General features: G+C 38.3%; 1 protein-coding gene across 1 annotated transcript in view; it reads left to right on the forward strand.

Moving 5' to 3' along the window:
* The window catches only part of LOC138058239 (ATP-dependent RNA helicase DHX8-like), a 166,650-nt gene that overhangs the window by 69,774 nt on the left and 79,376 nt on the right, over positions 1–17,500 (forward strand). Inside the window, exon 8 of the mRNA XM_068904148.1 lies at positions 5,322–5,433. Within this exon, the coding sequence (XP_068760249.1) occupies positions 5,322–5,433 (112 nt within the window). The remainder of the gene's footprint in view (positions 1–5,321; positions 5,434–17,500) is intronic.

Genomic DNA, 17,500 nt, shown 5'->3' on the forward strand with positions numbered 1-17,500 from the left:
AAGGTCATTGCAGTCGACCTTCGCAGCAGTTTCATGGTTTGTTGCAGCTGGTGGTTCTGAGTTCTGCAAGGTTCGTAGCTGCTGCTCCAGGGTCTTAATGCAGTCATCTTTTGCTTTTAACTGCTCCTTGTAGGTGGCGATTTGCTGTTCATGTTGCCGGACCTGCCGGTCTGCCATCTCGTCGGCGTCCTGTTGAGCCTCAGCTAGCTTTTCTTCCCTCTCTTGGCAATGATCTTCGAGCTCATCAAACTGGGCCTTCAGATCTTGATTGGCTTTGCCAAGTTGCTGGTTTTTATGCTGCTGCTGCGGACAAATTGATTTGTAGTTAGGCTCAGCTTCTGGAGACCCTGCGGCCACCTGCGACTGCTCCTTTTCTGCTGCCCTCCTTCCCTTTTTGGTCTTCGGTTTTTTAGCTGGTGGCTGCTCACAATCACATTTACGACTGTCGCCACTATAAGAACGGCACATCACTAAACAGTGGATTCTTCTTTGACCAGATTGTCCGCAGACAGTACACTTAGTTAGACGTTGAGACATAGTTGAGTATAGACAGTTGCAAATAGATGCTAATGGTGTCAACTACATTGAGTTGTCACTAGAGAGACCCTTATTCATCCTGTCATCACTACACATATCGAACCTGGAACTGTCATCTACTCAGATCAATTCACTCCATACATACCACTCAACCAGCTAGGATATATCCATGTATCAGTAAATCATTCCAAGAACTTTGTTGACCCCGACAGTGGTCACACACCAACACCATCGAAGGCCTGTGGGCTTTGGTCAAGAAGAAGTTGAAGTGGATGTGTGGTACCCTGTATGAATACATACCCACCTACTTGGATGAGTTCACCTGGTTTCCGAACTTCGGAAAAGACCGAGCATTTGAGCAGTTGCTGAAAGGCATCGCTGAACAGTTTCCACTGCAGTGAAATTGCAATTACAAACGACTCCTTTAGGAGCCACCACATATTAAATGTCAATGATCAATAAAGAGTTTAAACTTCCCAATCCTTTATAATGAACAAAAATAAGCAAGTCGGTCGACTTGCAAATTAACTCCCCGCTTTGGTAACCGACCCTTGCCAAAACATCGAGAAGACCTACATGTAGGTACTAGTGTTTCATTTTTAAAATGGCACCTATTTGCCTATCATGTATTCGTCGTTCCTTATGAAGTTGTTCTTGAAAGAAGTTGAAGTTGAAGTGAAGTTGTTGTTGAAAGAAATAACAAAATTCTAAAGAGTAAGTATTTCGACCAACGTGTCTGTAGTGTGTGTCAGCCGATGCGTCGGTAGTGTGTTGGTGGTGTGTTGACCGACGCGTTGGTGGGATCGGATTCTTTACTTTTACCCCCTGCGGTCACATTCGCACTTGCTTGCTTGGCCAATATTTGGTTACCTAACACATTCCTAGCTCGTCACAGGTGTGACCGACCAAGCAATGGTGTGTCTTGCTTGCTTAAAACATCACAGGATCCACACAGCTCAGCTCAAGAGCGCTCGCAGTGCTCTTGAACTGTGCTAGGTAAACATTTCATGAAAAGCTGACCAGTAAGGAAGAGGGTGGTAATTTTACAGCTTGGTCTTTCGTAATGAAGGTTTGATTAAAGGTGTAACGTAACTTCATTCTGCTGTTGTCTTACAGAGCTGTGAATCATTTCTATTCAAATATGTTCAGGACGCCTTCGCCTTATGACGCTTCCAGGTCATCGCCCATTCCGAACAAGCAACGCAAGCTACCAATTCTTAGTTTAGCTTCTACATCTGCACAGAAATTCGTCAAAGGTTTTCCTCAAAATATTTCTTGTAATCCTGCTCAGGCAACTGTTCCAAGAACAGTTGTACGATTAGACAAAAGAGGTTCGCCTTCCTCATCAGCAGAAACAATTGAAACTAGTCTGGGAAATAGTTCATCCATTTTCAACGAACGCGCAACTTGAACTGAAGTGCATGTGACCACATCATGCTTGCTTAAAACTCTAGCCCTTGCTACTGATTGCTTAACTGACGTCACAAGCAAGCATGCTTCAGGATAGTTTTAAGTGCCAATGTGACCTCGGGGTTAGTCTTTTAGTATTTAGAGTAAGCTTGTTGGCAAGAAGCCAAAATTGTACCACCTCACGATCATGATTTAATTTAAACTGTAACATGTACGGGTCAACTGCAGACATCGTAGGTCATGCATCATTGGCATACATTCTGACGCATGTGAGAGAGAGCCGGATTTAAGGTCATCAATTTAAATTAATAATAAAGGCCCAAGTACAGGTCCCTGAGGGACTACACAAGTTATCAAAAGGAGTTAGAAAAAGAGCTATTCATGCATGTTTGTTGCTTAGGGTCTTCAAGAGAAGGAGTGAACCAGAAGAGTGAAGGTGCTTCTACTCCATAATATTTAAACTTTTCAAGGAATAAAAATATTATGATCAGCAGCGTCAAAAGCTTTCTTCAGATCTAGAAAAAGCACACCATTCAGTAGACCATTGTCAATATTTAAATACCAGACATTTGTAGCTTCGAGTAAGGCAGCGAGAGTTGAGTGCATAGGTCGAAACCCATGTTGTGAATCTGCCAGAAGATTATGCTTAGTTAGATAGTTATAAAGCTGATTAAAGATAACCTTTTCAGTCATTTTACTGGTGATCGTGAGAAGAGATATAGGACGATAATAATTTTTTTGGGTCACACATAACCTTCCTCAAATACCTGAGTTACTTTTGCAGTTTTCCAGTCTTCTGGAAATATACAGCTCTTAATGGAAAGATTAAGGACAAGTCTTAATGAAGATGCAATAACTGGTTGAGCTTCTTTCAATACCTTGCATGATATTCTATCAAGGCCACTGCCCTTGTTTGAATTTAATGACTGAATTATTTTAGACACCTCATTAATATTAATTTCATTACAGGAAAGATATGTTGTGTAGGGGTGAATGATATATTCAGTGAAGCTAATATCCACAGCAGGAATATCATTAGTTAATTGCTGCTCCACAATGTAAAGTGATAATTAATTTTAATGGATTACTTTTACTTGAAGAAGAATAAGATTCATCCATGATTTTTATTATTATTTATCACTGTGTAATGGGAATTTTTCCCCAAGATCATGTGAAACTCTTTCCAAGATTCCGTAATATTACCTACAGTTTCTGTGAAGTGTTGTGCAATGTAATATGAAGCTATAGCACATTTAATGGCTTCGTTCCGAGCGACTTTATACGCCTGCCCATTTTCACTAGTTCAAATTTTTTGCGGCAATTTTCTTAAGTTCATCCCTTTCAAACATTGACCTCTTTACAATGTAAGTCTGATGTTATCCAAGGATTATTTCGTATTTTCTTGTTGCGAAGTGGCGTGTGAGCATCAGAGATCTTAAGAAACATTGCTTTTCCTTCTGGAGGAGGGGGTTGTAATACTGGTTTTTGGTCTCACCGAGTTGACAAGGCGGAATTTTCTGGTATCGTTTATTGACGCTTCGGATAGTAGGCGAAGGTATTCCGATTTATCCATAACAACACCGAACCCTTTATCCGGTTTTGTAATAACAATGTCATCGTATCTTTTCAGATCTTCAATAGCTTGCAAAAGGGCTTTAGGAGGTTTTGGGCCACTCCTATTAATATAGCAACAATGTCTCATCTATGAATTTAAATGTAACCTGTGTGATGCAGGGTACATGTATGTGGGTTATACACGTGGTCACTTGCACAAGCGCGTAGAAGGGCACACTAGAAAGTCATCTTTGATTTACAAAAACTATAACCTCCAACACAATAGTGAAACGCCTGAACGCTTCATTGAGCAATTTCACACCATCACGAAATGTAGTGGCAAATTTGATTGCCTCGTTAAAGAAATGTTATACATTCGCATGCATAAACCAACATAGAACGTGCAAACGGATTAGGCCGTTTATTTTAATTTTTGCTTATCTTGTACCTTTCCTTATTTAACTAGTCTCTTGATAATGGAGTCATGATGACCCCGAAATACGGGGCTCAAATTGTTACATCCAGAAAACAAATGGTATCCATTAAATTTATATTAGGGAAGTTGGTTATTTTAGATAGAAATCTACGATGGGTACTTAATACCCTGGCCAAATTTTGTCTTGATATGATTACCCTAACTGTATCTAAGGACAGAATATGTTTATTTGTTTGAAAAAAGGAGAAACTATCTTGAGCCTCCTTAAGTGAGCAAGTTTGAAGTTCTGAAACGCTGCTATATCCAAACATATCCACAGGCGACCCAAACACATAATTTGAATGCTCAGTCAACATAAACTCTTGTTGGGGTTTACATGGGAAACATAAAATGCGGAAAAAAAATCATATTGCAAGGAAAATACAAGAAATATACTTACATGTACTCTTACCGGTACTTCATTTTGTATCCTTGAGTCAATTTGAGTTGTTCTGGGCTAGTTTTGAATTGCTTCCTATCCTTCCTTCCTTCCTTCCTTCCTATCCTTCTTTTAATGAAGGATAGGAGCAAATTTCAAAACTAGCCCAGAACGCCTCAAATCAACACAAGAGAATCTCCAGAGAATGTTTTTTCTAAACTTTGCAAAGAGACTTATCTTAGCCTGCCAATCACTGTGGGGTCACTAAGTTCGTTTTTGAGATATTAAGCATTTGAACACAAGATAAAGGGCGCTTTTAGATAGCTTTTTTGTTGCCATGGTGCCTGTTATGTCACATTAATGAGTGCATCTTGTTAGGCAGTTAGTGGTTTTTCATTTGGTACCAAAACATTGAAGTTATGCGACACAATGTCGCAGAGTTAATCCTTTTAATAAGACATTCCCTCCAAGTTGTTGAATCTGGTTTGATCGAGCCACCTTAATTAAGCTGGTTTCTAACAGAGTCCACACCTTTTTGGTCTAAAGACAGCACGATTTGGAAACTGTTCCTCATTCTTGTGGTCTTGACCACTTTCTGCAATTACTGCATTTAAAAGCAGAGATGATAGTTTGGTTAATGAAAATTAAGTCAAGTTGATGTCGTCTTCTATCGCTAATCTTTGTTATTAAACGATTTTGGGTCTTCTAAAACAAACAACAACTATTCCTCTAACAGAATGTTTGGGCCTCTCCTCTTGTTCAAGCAACTTGTTCTTTTTCGATAATCAAAGGTTTGCAACTGCTTAAGTTGATTACTTGGTTAAGTGGCATACTTGTAACTTCTTAAGTTGCTTACTTAACCGCTCTTGATTGTCATTGTAACTGATGAATGATCATTGTAATGAATGGTGAATGCATGATCATTAATTTTTTAACTTTCATTCCATGTGAATTCCACACTTTCAGGAGATACAGTGGAAGTGAATCCAGAAGTAAGAGAAAAGATCAACCAAGAGACAACCATCATGGCTCTACTTCAAAAGAGAAGTCACCCTGTGCCTCTCCAGTTGTTAGTCAAGTAAGTCACTTTAACTTTACCCTTGAGTACTCTGTTGCCACACAGTACATCTACCTGTTTAGCTATTCACTCTGTATGTGCTACTTGCAAAGGACTTTTGCTCTAAAAGAGGTAATCTGTACATGTGAATACTGATCAAATGACCATTAAGAACATTTTGTAAATTTCTTAGCGTTGAAACACAAAAACACCCACATAGTCCTAATACATGTAGAGCTGCGACTAAATGTTGAAAATTATATCCCTATTTTAACCAAAATAACAAGCAAAATGATGGTTAAAGTGCTCATCGGCAAGTTTTCTCTCTTTTTATGTGAGATTCACCATTCCAAGTAAACGAGATAAGTCGCTGCTTTCTTGTGTGTGTCGCGGAGAAAAATGGTAGTTTTTCCAATATACGTAGAAAATTGTGCTTTGTCATCAATATGTTGAATAATAAAATAATATCCTTCTCAGTATCAAGTATCAGGCGATATTCCGTGCAATTTTGCAGGATAATTGTTAAATGTATGGAAGATATCCACTTGTTATTCTCCATAATTATGGTTTGATGGATTATCTTTATTGTGTTATTGGGCACCATTCTCAGAATATGGAATATGCTACATCCACATATGGGCTTTTCCGCAGAAGGGTTTTCTGTGACATGTTATTGCGTTACTGCAGTATCTTACGCACTGATTCTTCTTTAAACTTCACCAAGACATGTAAACTATGTAAACATGTAAGCCTTATGGCAACAAATGAATTGGCATTTTCTGAAAACGTGGATGAAGTTTTCACCTGGATTGATTTAGGAGTGCTTGAAAGTCAGTTAACAGCAAGAACAACTTTAAAGATTAGTGGTAAAAGAAATACACCAGCCTTGGACAAATTGTGTTTGTATTTTCCATGTGTTGGTGAGTTCTTCACGCTATACCTTTCTTAGATCATAACCGTCCAAGGCAAAAAGGCTTAAAAAGAAGTGGGTTGATTGCAAGAGGGAGCAAAATGGGAACCAACTGAGAACAGTTCTTTGTATTCACAGCAAGACCCTTCACTAAGGAGGACTTCGCATAATAATTTGGAGGCAGTGTGGCCCAGTGATAGGGCGCTTGCCTTGAGATCCGGAGATCCTGGGTTCAAGACTTGCTCTGACCATTCGTTGAATTTGATCCTTGTAGTCCCTGGTTCAACTTCCCAGCTGCACTTGTAAATAGCCAAATGGTTTGCCTCCGGCAGTTGGGATTCTTAACAGTTGTTGTTGTTTCGTTGCGTCATTTCATTGTGTTTCATTGGCCCTGAAAAGCCCCTGTGGGGAGCAGTCAATTAAGTATGTATTGTATTGTTTTGTATCCCGGGTTCAATTCCCAAAACGAACAAACCAGTAGTTCCAATAGTTACTGGGTTGCCAAACCCAGTCGGAATCTGCATTTCATTTCTCTGGTTTTTTTTTTTGGTTTTTTTTCCATGTCATGAAAAGTCTTGCCTGTCACTCCCCTGCCTAGTGGTGTCTTTTTGCATAGAGTGTTCTGTGCATATTTTAGGTTTGAGGGGGCTGGGGTAATGCGTAGATTTCTCTGGTGCACACAGGAGAACATTTAATTAACTTGCAATGGCATTGAAAGTCTTGCTAATGTGCATGGCGTCTTAGTGGATCTTTAAACAAAATATACCCTCATGGAGCTTAAGAATGGAACGTCAGTTGGATGAACAAGACAGGCAGTCAAAAATAAATATCTGGAATCTTTAAAGGGATGAGCAATGGTCTTCAGCAGCATTTTCACTTTTCGCCATTGGATATCAAGTGAGCTTTGTTTCTAATATTTTACTAACTTGGTACCGTAATTTCCGGGCGATTACCCGTGCAGTAGATTACCCACATTGGCCATGTTTTGAAAAAAAAAAACTCAACAGATTGACTGCACTAGCAGATAACCTGCACCCAAAAACAAAAGAAAGTCATGAACTCACAAAGGTGAAGTGATGATGAGCCCTCGTGGCCGTGCATAGCCGGTACAAGTGTAGTTTTTCCAAAGCCGACGATTGATCAACTTTCCAACGAAGGGTAAAACAACTGCAGTTTTGAAATAATCAACAATACTTTTAATTTGACTAGCCAAAGCGACTTACAAAATCATTTTGCGACACCTACAAATGCTCATTCTTTGCTTAAAATACTTATAAATACTTGAAATTATTTACACTAACATGACGGTTTGTTTGTTCAAAAACATCTTTACAAGGCAATCAAATGTTTAATAAAATGCTCATTTCAAGTGCTATCAGTTCATGCTATCAGAGTCAAAGTCTTTATCCTCAGTGTCACTGTGAAACAGGTCAATTAATTGCACATCCAGGACAGGATCTAGAGTTGCTGTGCTTTGTTCATCATCACTGATTTCAGATGCATCACTCACGTCATCCTCACTGGCACCGGGAACACTTGTAATTCCTGCTTTCCTGAAGCCATTCATGATTGCTGTGAGTTTCACTGCTTTCCCCACTCGAATTACCCAATTGCAGACTTCCGCGTGTGTTGCCCTTCTTATCTTTCCAGTTTCGGTGAAAGGTGTGAATTCCTTCGGACATCCACTTCTCCCACTCCTCAGAAACATGGTTCTTGAATGACCAATTGACAGAAATGTCTAATGGCTGCAATTTCTTGGTAAGGCCTTCAGGAATCACTGCAGTAGTTGTTTTGTGTTCAGTTTTGAAAGTGTTGCAAACACCCTCGTCATTCATCATCATTGAATGATACCGCTTGTAAAAATCTATTCTAAACTTCTAAACCACACTCCAAGTGCTTTCACTTTTTCACTTCACCATTTGAATTTTTTTTATGCACAAAGTTTGAGCCAGCCAATCCACAAGGACTATGGCCAGACATACTTCCAAAATATCTAATAGGATGTGTAAGTGTGGTGTCATCTGTGTATTGACTGAGTTTAGTTTCATGGGTATTATAGATATTCCCCTGATCTTCTTATCTCTCCGAAAAGCTTCTGTCATTATTTCCACTGATAAAACAAATAAGTAAGGTGAAAGGGGACAGCCCTGACAAACTCCTCAATTAAGTTTAAAGAAATTACTCGCCCATCCATTATTTAAATACAGCTTTCTATGTCAAAGTAAAAAACATTTATCCATTTTTATAATTGTGGTCCTAAGCCAAAAAACTTCAAAAATAAAAGACAATTCTAGCATGTCAAAGGCTTTCTCGAAATCAAGAAAAAGGGGAAGTCCCAGAATGTTTTTCGCAATAGTATATTTAATAATACTGTCGATCAAACAAATGTTTTTCCCAATGAATCTGCCCTTTATAAAACCTGTCTGATCATAAGTTTAGGAAGCACAGTTTCAATTCTGCTTGCTATGGCTTTAGTCGCAATCTTGTAATCACAGTTTAACAGCATTAATAATTTGCGAGTTTTTAACTAATTTAAGTTTGCCTTTCTTTTTTGGTATAAGTTTCACAAAACCTCATCTTTGCGATACAGAAAGCTTCCCTGTTTCATATCATAATGAGTAATTGAGAGCATTTACATGTATAAGAATATTATCCAATTCACTCCAGAAAACCTTATAAAAATCACAGGGAAGACGATCTTTTCCTTCGTGTTTTATCGGAAGACATAGTTTTTAGTGCCTCCAGACATTCCTCCCTTTTAAGCAGTCCTTCGCAAGAAAATTGCTCTTTGTTGTTCGGGGTTTTGATTCAGTTGTCGGAAAAAATCTTCAGCAAGGCACTTGTTGTTTATTTTAGACCTATAAAGGCTTTCATAAAAGGACACACATTCATTCAAAATTTCTTTGTCCATGACAACGAAATCGCTCTCATTAATTTCAATCTGGGTAATGGTTCCTTGTTTGCAATGTCTTTTTTCTAAATTAAGGAAGTACTTAGTATTTTTCTCGCCTTCATTGTACCACCAGGATTTGGATCTGAGAATAGCTCCCTTTGTTTGGTATTCAATCATTAGCTCTAGTTCTCGTTTCTTTTTTAAGTTCCAACCAACATCAATTTTTGTGGCCGCTAGTAAATCACGAAAGTAGCGACCACCCCCAAAAGTAGCGAGACCAAGTTTTTTAAATGGTATAAATGGTATACCGTAAACCATTACTTTATCAAGCAATAGTCAAAATTTTAATTTACAATAATATGTTTGTGCAGTGTCACAAATTGTTCATGATAAAGCACTTGAATTTACATACATTTACACTTGACATCAATTCACTGAAGTAGCGATGTAAGAACTACTGTAAATCGGTATAATTTGGTATTACTGGTAACAACCGGAACGTTTCTTCAAATTGAAATTGAAAATTCCATATAGTTTTTTGCTGTATTTATCATTATGTTCTTTTTATGAAACACAAGCCATACATATGGAATGCAAAGAAAATGTTGTTCTTTTTTAAATTTTGTTGTTCATTTTTTATTTCGGAAAAAAAGCTAGCGCCAGGTCTATTTGTAAACGATTTTTGTTCACCAAAAGTAGCAACCCCCAAAGGCTGCTAATTCCGAAAGTAATTACTCATGCGCAGTAAGCGCATGAGGTATAAAATGCCCTCCGTTTCTTGTTTTCCGTGTCACATTAGTGCAGGGAAAGTTATGCTTGCATACATTTTCAGACTGTAACTTTACGTGGGATTGGGGGTTGGGGGGGGGGGGGGGGGGTACGAGATACAAAAACCCTCAACTTGTTGCGCAACATTGTTTCGTTGCAAGTTTTTATCGATGTTTCGCGTTTTTCACCTTGCGTGATCAGCTTGACCCGCAACAATCAGCGGGCTGATTGGTTGATTTGCTAGTACACGAGCACATTTGTTGGGTGACAAGTTGTGAGCTTGATGAAAAAGGAGCAACAAAACCAAAATTTGTTGCTCAGAGTAGACCCGCGCTTTACTTTTCGCAACAACTTTCTTCAACCTGCAACAAATGTTTTTGTTGCGGGTCAAGTTGATTGTGCAAGGTGAAAAACGGTAAACATCTACCCAAACTTGCAACGAAACAATGTTTCGCGCCAAGTTGAGGGTTTTTGTATCTCGTATTTTGCCGCCTTTAAGTAGACTTGCCACAATTCCACCTCACGAGAATTCCGGGAGAAAATCTTTTGGCGAACGAAGCGTGATTTTTCGGACGCGAATCTACACGAGACGAAGGACTTTTGAAAGTCTAGCCCTTAAGATGTGTCATTTTCTCTTGGATGTGCATGGTCGCGCCCGAATCATCGCATCTTGACTGTTCAAACTTTGTGATTGCAGTCGTGGTCGTACGGCCCGGGTCGTACGGATCGAGCTGTTAGAATAAATCTTTTTCGATTGTGGAGCCAAAGGTAACTTGTTGACATTAAAGAGAAAATTATATATATTTTTTCTAATTTGTGTTACAAATAAACACTTTGCACGAGAGCGGGGATTGACATAAAGGTCATTCAAACTGATCTCCATCAACATGCCGGTCATCTCAGCTAGCTCCTAGTGATCTTTGAGAACCTTAGAGCAGCTTTGAGCGAAACTGAGAATACCTGAGAAAAACTGATCCGACTTTTAGCAATCTGAACTGTTCTTAGAACTACTGTTATTGTCAGTATGGGCATGTGACGAAGTCAAAATGGGGAATTCTTTCAACAATACAGCCTAGTCGTTGTTTATTTGGTGGCAAAGGAATTTAGAGGAATTGCTTCAAGGGGAAATTCTGGTTTTCTGTCTTACTTTTGTTTTACTTAGAGGCCATTTATTTGCCAGTATTGAAAAGTTTGGTTCATATTTATGAAATGTAACAAATTAATCATCTGTGGCTTTACAAAGATCTATTTGTATCGCTTTTACATTCCTGAGTTAATTCGACTCGCAAATGACGTACAAACAACCCAGGTCTAGGAATTGTTGATCCAACTAAAACTATTGCCGTACCATACAGTAATGTTGAAGTATTTGGTACGGCAAATGCAGGCACACAACGTGTGGCAATGTCTCTGTTGGCACTTGTTTAAAATTTCAGGAATCCAATAACCTCTTCAGTTGACTTGGTTCAAATTATAAACCTTGGGAATAATATGTATTCAGTTTTGTCACAATCATGCAAACAGGGACTCCTATTTTTGACAGATTTGCCTGTTATGGTTATAACTTAAGCTACCTTAATTATCAGTTGACACAGTGATAGTTATAGTCGTTTGCTAAATAGTGCACTTCCTATAATTTCAGACTTTCCTTATGTTACATGTATATCAGTGTTAGCTGCCTTTGATTCTTTTCTCATGGATAATTATCATGCATATATATTCTAACACTTGAACTTTACACCGTAGCAATATACTGTCTGCCTAATGGGAGGTGTAAAATTTTTTACTCTCATGGCAGAGATTTATTAGGTATGGGACCCATTTGCAACATGTACTTCAATTGAAATAGATTCATTAATGAATTTGGTACAACATTTTCAGAATATATGTGCACAAACATCTGTTACTTATGAGATTAAAATGTGTCAACATTATTAAAATGTAAAGCAACAGTGGAAGCACTCTTCATTCATCATATGTTCGAAACTAAAATTTTAGACCCTAGGAGCACTTAAATGATGTTTATTTTTATTCTATTTGTTTTTCCACCTCAAAAATCTTGTAACTATTGCACCTCTCAAACAGTTGATAGTATCATTGAGAATGGAAGAGCAATGTATCAGAAATGTTACTCGAGCAAAATATGTTTTTATTTCTGATTTTCTAAAGAAATTAAACGTAGGCCGCTGGCCATGTAAAAGTTATTCATAGAGCAAGATGTCAGGGAAATTTATCTTGTAATGTGGTTCTCAGTAAACAACAGCTTAAAACTGCCATTTTGGATAATAAGGAAAGCAGCACAGGCTTTTTGATGTGAATTTCTAGCTACTGCATTAGTGGTGTTTTCCAGTGGTATGCAAAGCAAAAGATGATTTACCACGTTTTTGTACAGTACCGCTCAGAATTAACCTAACATGGAACGCGTTCGTGAACGTGATCAGAACGAAACTTGAACGAGAAATGAAGCAGCAACAGAACGGATTTGGAACGGGGGCAGAACGTATATGGAACAGGGGCAGAACGGATATGGAACAAACAAGTTCTCTTTAACCTGTTCTCTAGAACACGTTCTCATCTGCAGGAACGCGTTCTAGAGAACGTCCCCGCTTGGCGAGATTTACGTGTACTTTGTGAAATCCACATTTGTTAGCATTAGGGGCGTGTCGCTTGACACCCGGCCCGGTTAAAAAAGGGATTGGTGTTCAAGGCCGCTAAATTAAGCGCTTGAATTTAAGACTACAATTGGGAAACTGTAATAATCAGAAAACGGAGATGGAAAGTACATTTCATGTGCATTTAGCTGGTAAAGAGAAAGCTTCAAAATATCTTTCTGTTTTCAATTAAGAACAAAACAAAAAAACCCGCACTTCAAATCAGTGAGAAAAACAGCTGCAGTGAACGGGATTGAGATGTTAGTGTAAATATTTTCTTTTTCTCAATATGGCCAAAGAGGCTTGAAAATTTACGTACGCATTAGTTGGATAATACTGTTCATCCACAGACAATGAGTACTTTTAGAGTTGTAGAACCAGAACTAGCGTTACACGACTAGTTTTTGCACTAAATTTTTAACCATCACGCCAAAAATAAATTGATCGTTTGATCTGTGGTTTGGTTCGTTCGGTTTGAATGGTTTCCTTCACCTTAATCGTTCCTGTAAGATATTTCTTTTGTACATACAGTGTAACCGAAAATACACGTTAAAATTCCACTAGCCGTGAAATGCGCGCAAACAAAACAACTGACTGGTTCTGCTTCACTAAACAAGTTTGGTTGCCTAGCACGTGACAATTTTTACTCAATACGTGACTATTTCTCTCACCCAAAGTACAAACTTTAAACCCTCGAAACCTTTAAAACGCTTTAAACCTTTCTTTTTTTCCATTCTTTCAAACGATAGCTGCCGCGCACCAAACGAACGATAGAAAGGTTAAAGCGATACAAACGATAGAAACGAAATTAAAAGTGTGATGTTTCGGATCACAATGTAACACGTCCAACGAAAAATTTTCGGACTCCACCAACTTTGTCTTTGTGCTGTGCGCTAACAAAGCAAAATCAAGACAAGGAAAGTATCAAAATAAACAGCAGACATAATAGACAAGCTTTTGTTTTCGATATTATTCCAGATAAATACTTTGTAACAAAGAAATAACAGATAAACTTCGGGTATTGTCGGTAAGCGTTTGACAAACAATACCGTGCGCAAGGCCAAATTTATACGTAAGTCATCTTTTGTCCTTGTTTTGCTCACTTTTTGTATACAATCAAATATTATATTTTTGCACAATTGAAAAAGAAATCTTATTGATCACTGCAATAAGTTAACTGTTTTTTTTTAAATATCTCTATCTCTAAAACCTCGTTTTAGGAAAAGACTAACTGCTTGACTCGAAGTTACAACCCATCTTCATCTCGCAGTGAATGTTCCTGGTTTTTGTGAACGCGTTCAAAGGAACGCGTTCTTTTTCTTGTAAATGCGTTACATGGAACGCATCCAATGGAACCACAAGAGAACAGAGCTGGAATGGATTCGGAACGGGTATAGAACAGATATAGAACGGATAAGAGAACGGAAATTGAACGAATATGTAACGCATTCCGTTCAGCATTCCCTGTTAGGTTAATTCTGAGCAGTACTGTATACAATGGTTCTGAACCAAAAAATGTATCAAAAGTATTTTCAAATGTAGATTCTGTTATTGATCTCTTTTGTTCTATTGTTCAAAGTATATTTAATTGTTTTGAAACAAACTTTAAGGTTGCATTTCTTAGATGTTTTTGTGAATTATCAAATATAGAAAGGACAGAAATAATAAGAAAGCATAAATCTACTTCAGAAATTGCAGCAAACTGGAAGAAAGAGGAGAGAAATTTACATTTCAATGGACCCAGAGAAAAAATAAGAACTTCCTTCAAATTGTTTTGAAAAGTACAGGTCTATGGACCCATCGAAAAAAACAGACTCTTTCAAATAAAGATGAAAAGTATAGGTCAATGAACTCACACGATAAAGAGCAACTTCTCTCAAATAGATTCTTGTAACACCTGTATATCTTTTTTTGTGGTGTACAATAAAGTTATTATTATTATTATTATTATTATTAAACTGTCAACAAAAATACAAATTACCTGGCAGCGCATGAGTGTAGGCTACTTAGAGCCTCTTCTTTATTCACATGTAATTGCATTTAGAGTGGCTTTAATGCGTTCCAAGATTGAGTAAAAATATTTGTGACATATTAGCATATTTAATCTATGTATACTAAGTAGTGTGAATATGTAATAAAGGTGCACATTTGCCCGGCTGAGATTCCCGGTTCGGAATACATGGCTGCAAATCAACGTGTTGCTGAGCAGAAGTTGGTTCGGAAGTTTGTGCAGTGCTAAGTAATCTGTTGTTGCCTACAAAACCAAAAGGTAATGTTGGATAATATCGTGCAGTAGCTCAAGGTTTCACTTTGGTATGCAAAATCAGATGCAGATGAATCTATCAGGAACTACATTATAGCTTTGAAGAAGTTATCAATCCATTGCAGCTACGGCGAATTTTTTAATCAAGCATTAAGGGACAGGTTGGTTTGCAGATTAAAGAAAGTTAAAATTCAAAACAAGTTGCTTAATACACCAAGCTTGGCCATTTCTATAAAATTGGCAGAGAAGAACACCTGCGAGTTTTGCCTGGTCTCTGCTTCGGCAACAGAAGGGGCAAGTTCAATGAATAACGTGAGCTGGGTTAACAAAGTCAGCCTGGGTGACAGAGGCAACAATAGTCAGCAAGGTGCAGTAAAGTGTCTGTGGTGCAGTGGTAGCCACTTGTCCTGGGTTTGCAGATTCAGGATGCAAGGTGCTATACCAGATAGCAGATTGGGCACATAACGTTGGCATGTAAGAGTGGTACTTCAAGTAGGCAAGGTAAAGGAAGGATGAAACTCAGAGTTAAGAAGATAAGTTAAGCATTTTTGGTCTCTACGCTAAGGACAGCGACAAAGCGAGTAGGGGCTACCACGGTAAGGTGGTGGTAAATGGTGAGAGTAGCAATATGGAAATATTGCTATCTGATTATTTCGTCATGAGGAGTGACACCTACAGCAAGAAGTTCAAATATTGTGCACTTCAGAACACTGATATGCAGCTCTAGAACTACTCTGGTGAGACATCAAGAACATGTGGCCAGATTCTGTCCAAGGTCTCTCAACCTTACTGGGGCGTAATTGGTTGGAGAAGCTAAATATGGAATGGACCAAGGTTTTTAGTTTTAGCGAAATGTAGGGGAGTAAAGAGATCGCATTCTCAGCAAGCATGTGGATCTCTTCTGAGAAGGGCATGATGGTATGAAGGGAATTGAAGCACACATTCGGATTTGTAACAGGGCAATCTCGATATATTTCAAGCTGTGCCCTGTTCCATATGCATCGATAGAGGCTGTGAAGGCAGAGGGTCATTGTCAAGGTTAAGCAGAGTGATTTGGCAAGCCCAGTTGTTGTCATGCCCAAGGCTGACGGATCGGTCAGATTATGTGGTGATTGCAAAGGCACCATCAATCAACTGATTGATGATGAACAGTATCCTCTTCCATCAGCACAGAATCTGTACTCCACCCTGGCTGGATCCAAGGTGTTCACAAAGCTTGACCTAGCACACGCTTATGCACAAATGAGTGTTGATGAAGGGAGTCAAAAGTATCTGTGGTAACACCCTCAAGGGACTGTACGCCTAGAAAAAGCTGCCGTCTATATGGAGTGTGCCTAAAATTCTTCAAGCAACCATCGATGAGATCTTGCAGTGGGTGGCGAAGTGCATATGTAATCAAGATGATATCCTTGAAAATCAACCTATGATGAGACAGAAGTCCTTCTGCTGGGGAATAAGCAGGTGGTGAAAAGTTTAGAGCTCAAAGGAACTGAGTTAAAAAAAACTATTAAAATCCTTGGGGTTTACTTTTACATATAACAACTCATTGTATTACAAATTGAATTTTGAATCTTTCTTAAAATCTCTGAGGAACTTGTTAAAGGGATGGGGCTAGAGGGGACTTACCTTGATTGGAAAAGTGCAAATTATAGAATTGTTTGCCATTGTACAGACTACCGCTATGATTTTCCTTTGTTTGAAAAGACAAAGATAAAGTTAAGCTCTTGGTATTACATGTAGTTAACAAAATTGAAAAATTGACAATAAAGTTGACAGTTACTTGTGAAAATACATTGTTTGTGGTTTGTCTTACGAAGCTCGTTTCATCCCGACCAAGGGGATGCTTCGTAATGATCAAAGGGGATGCTTTGTAACACTAACCATGAGCAATGTATTTTCACAAAATTGAAGAAGGTGGACTGAAAATTCCTGACCTGAAATTGATAATGTTAACTCAAAGAATAATGTGCATAAAGAAGTTTCTTTCCCTCAACACAGCCAGCTGGAAAGCGTTTTTGAATTTTTACTTACAGAAAGTGGCAGGTAGATTAATTGTTATTCGACCATTGTAATCTTGACTATTCGAAATTATCAATATCCCTACCTACTTTCTAGAAAGAGTGCTTTGTAGCATGGGCTTCCTTAAATTGTTCCATAAACCCTTCCTCTGCATCCAACTTTTTGAAACAGCTTCTATGGAATAACAGGTTTATTAGTATGGAATTCTCATTCGCTTCATCACCCAAATTTAATTCATCTTGGTTTTATAACAGTCGGGGACCTTCTTTATTTGCATAGCAATTTCAAACTAATTGATCCGCAACATTCACATCCTTCTTCCATTGATTTCTTTTTACTTTTTCAACACCATCCCTGTGGAATGGTGCAAGAAATTAAAGTTAGATGGTAACAAATCTAGCCCCAGGTCTGGGGCTGAGGCCTAGCAGTGTTTATGCCTGCAGAGTTTGAATATCTCTTCACAGGTTGTTCTGTTCACAGAAAGTAAAGAATTATTGTTGTTATTGTTATTGCACTGTTTTTGTTATTGTTTTGTTGTATTTGAAAGTTCCAGGTTGTGGGGTTTACATGTATATGGACCATGA

This window comes from Montipora capricornis, chromosome 1 (genome assembly GCF_036669925.1).
Source record: "Montipora capricornis isolate CH-2021 chromosome 1, ASM3666992v2, whole genome shotgun sequence".
Classification (NCBI taxonomy): Eukaryota; Metazoa; Cnidaria; class Anthozoa; order Scleractinia; family Acroporidae; genus Montipora; species Montipora capricornis.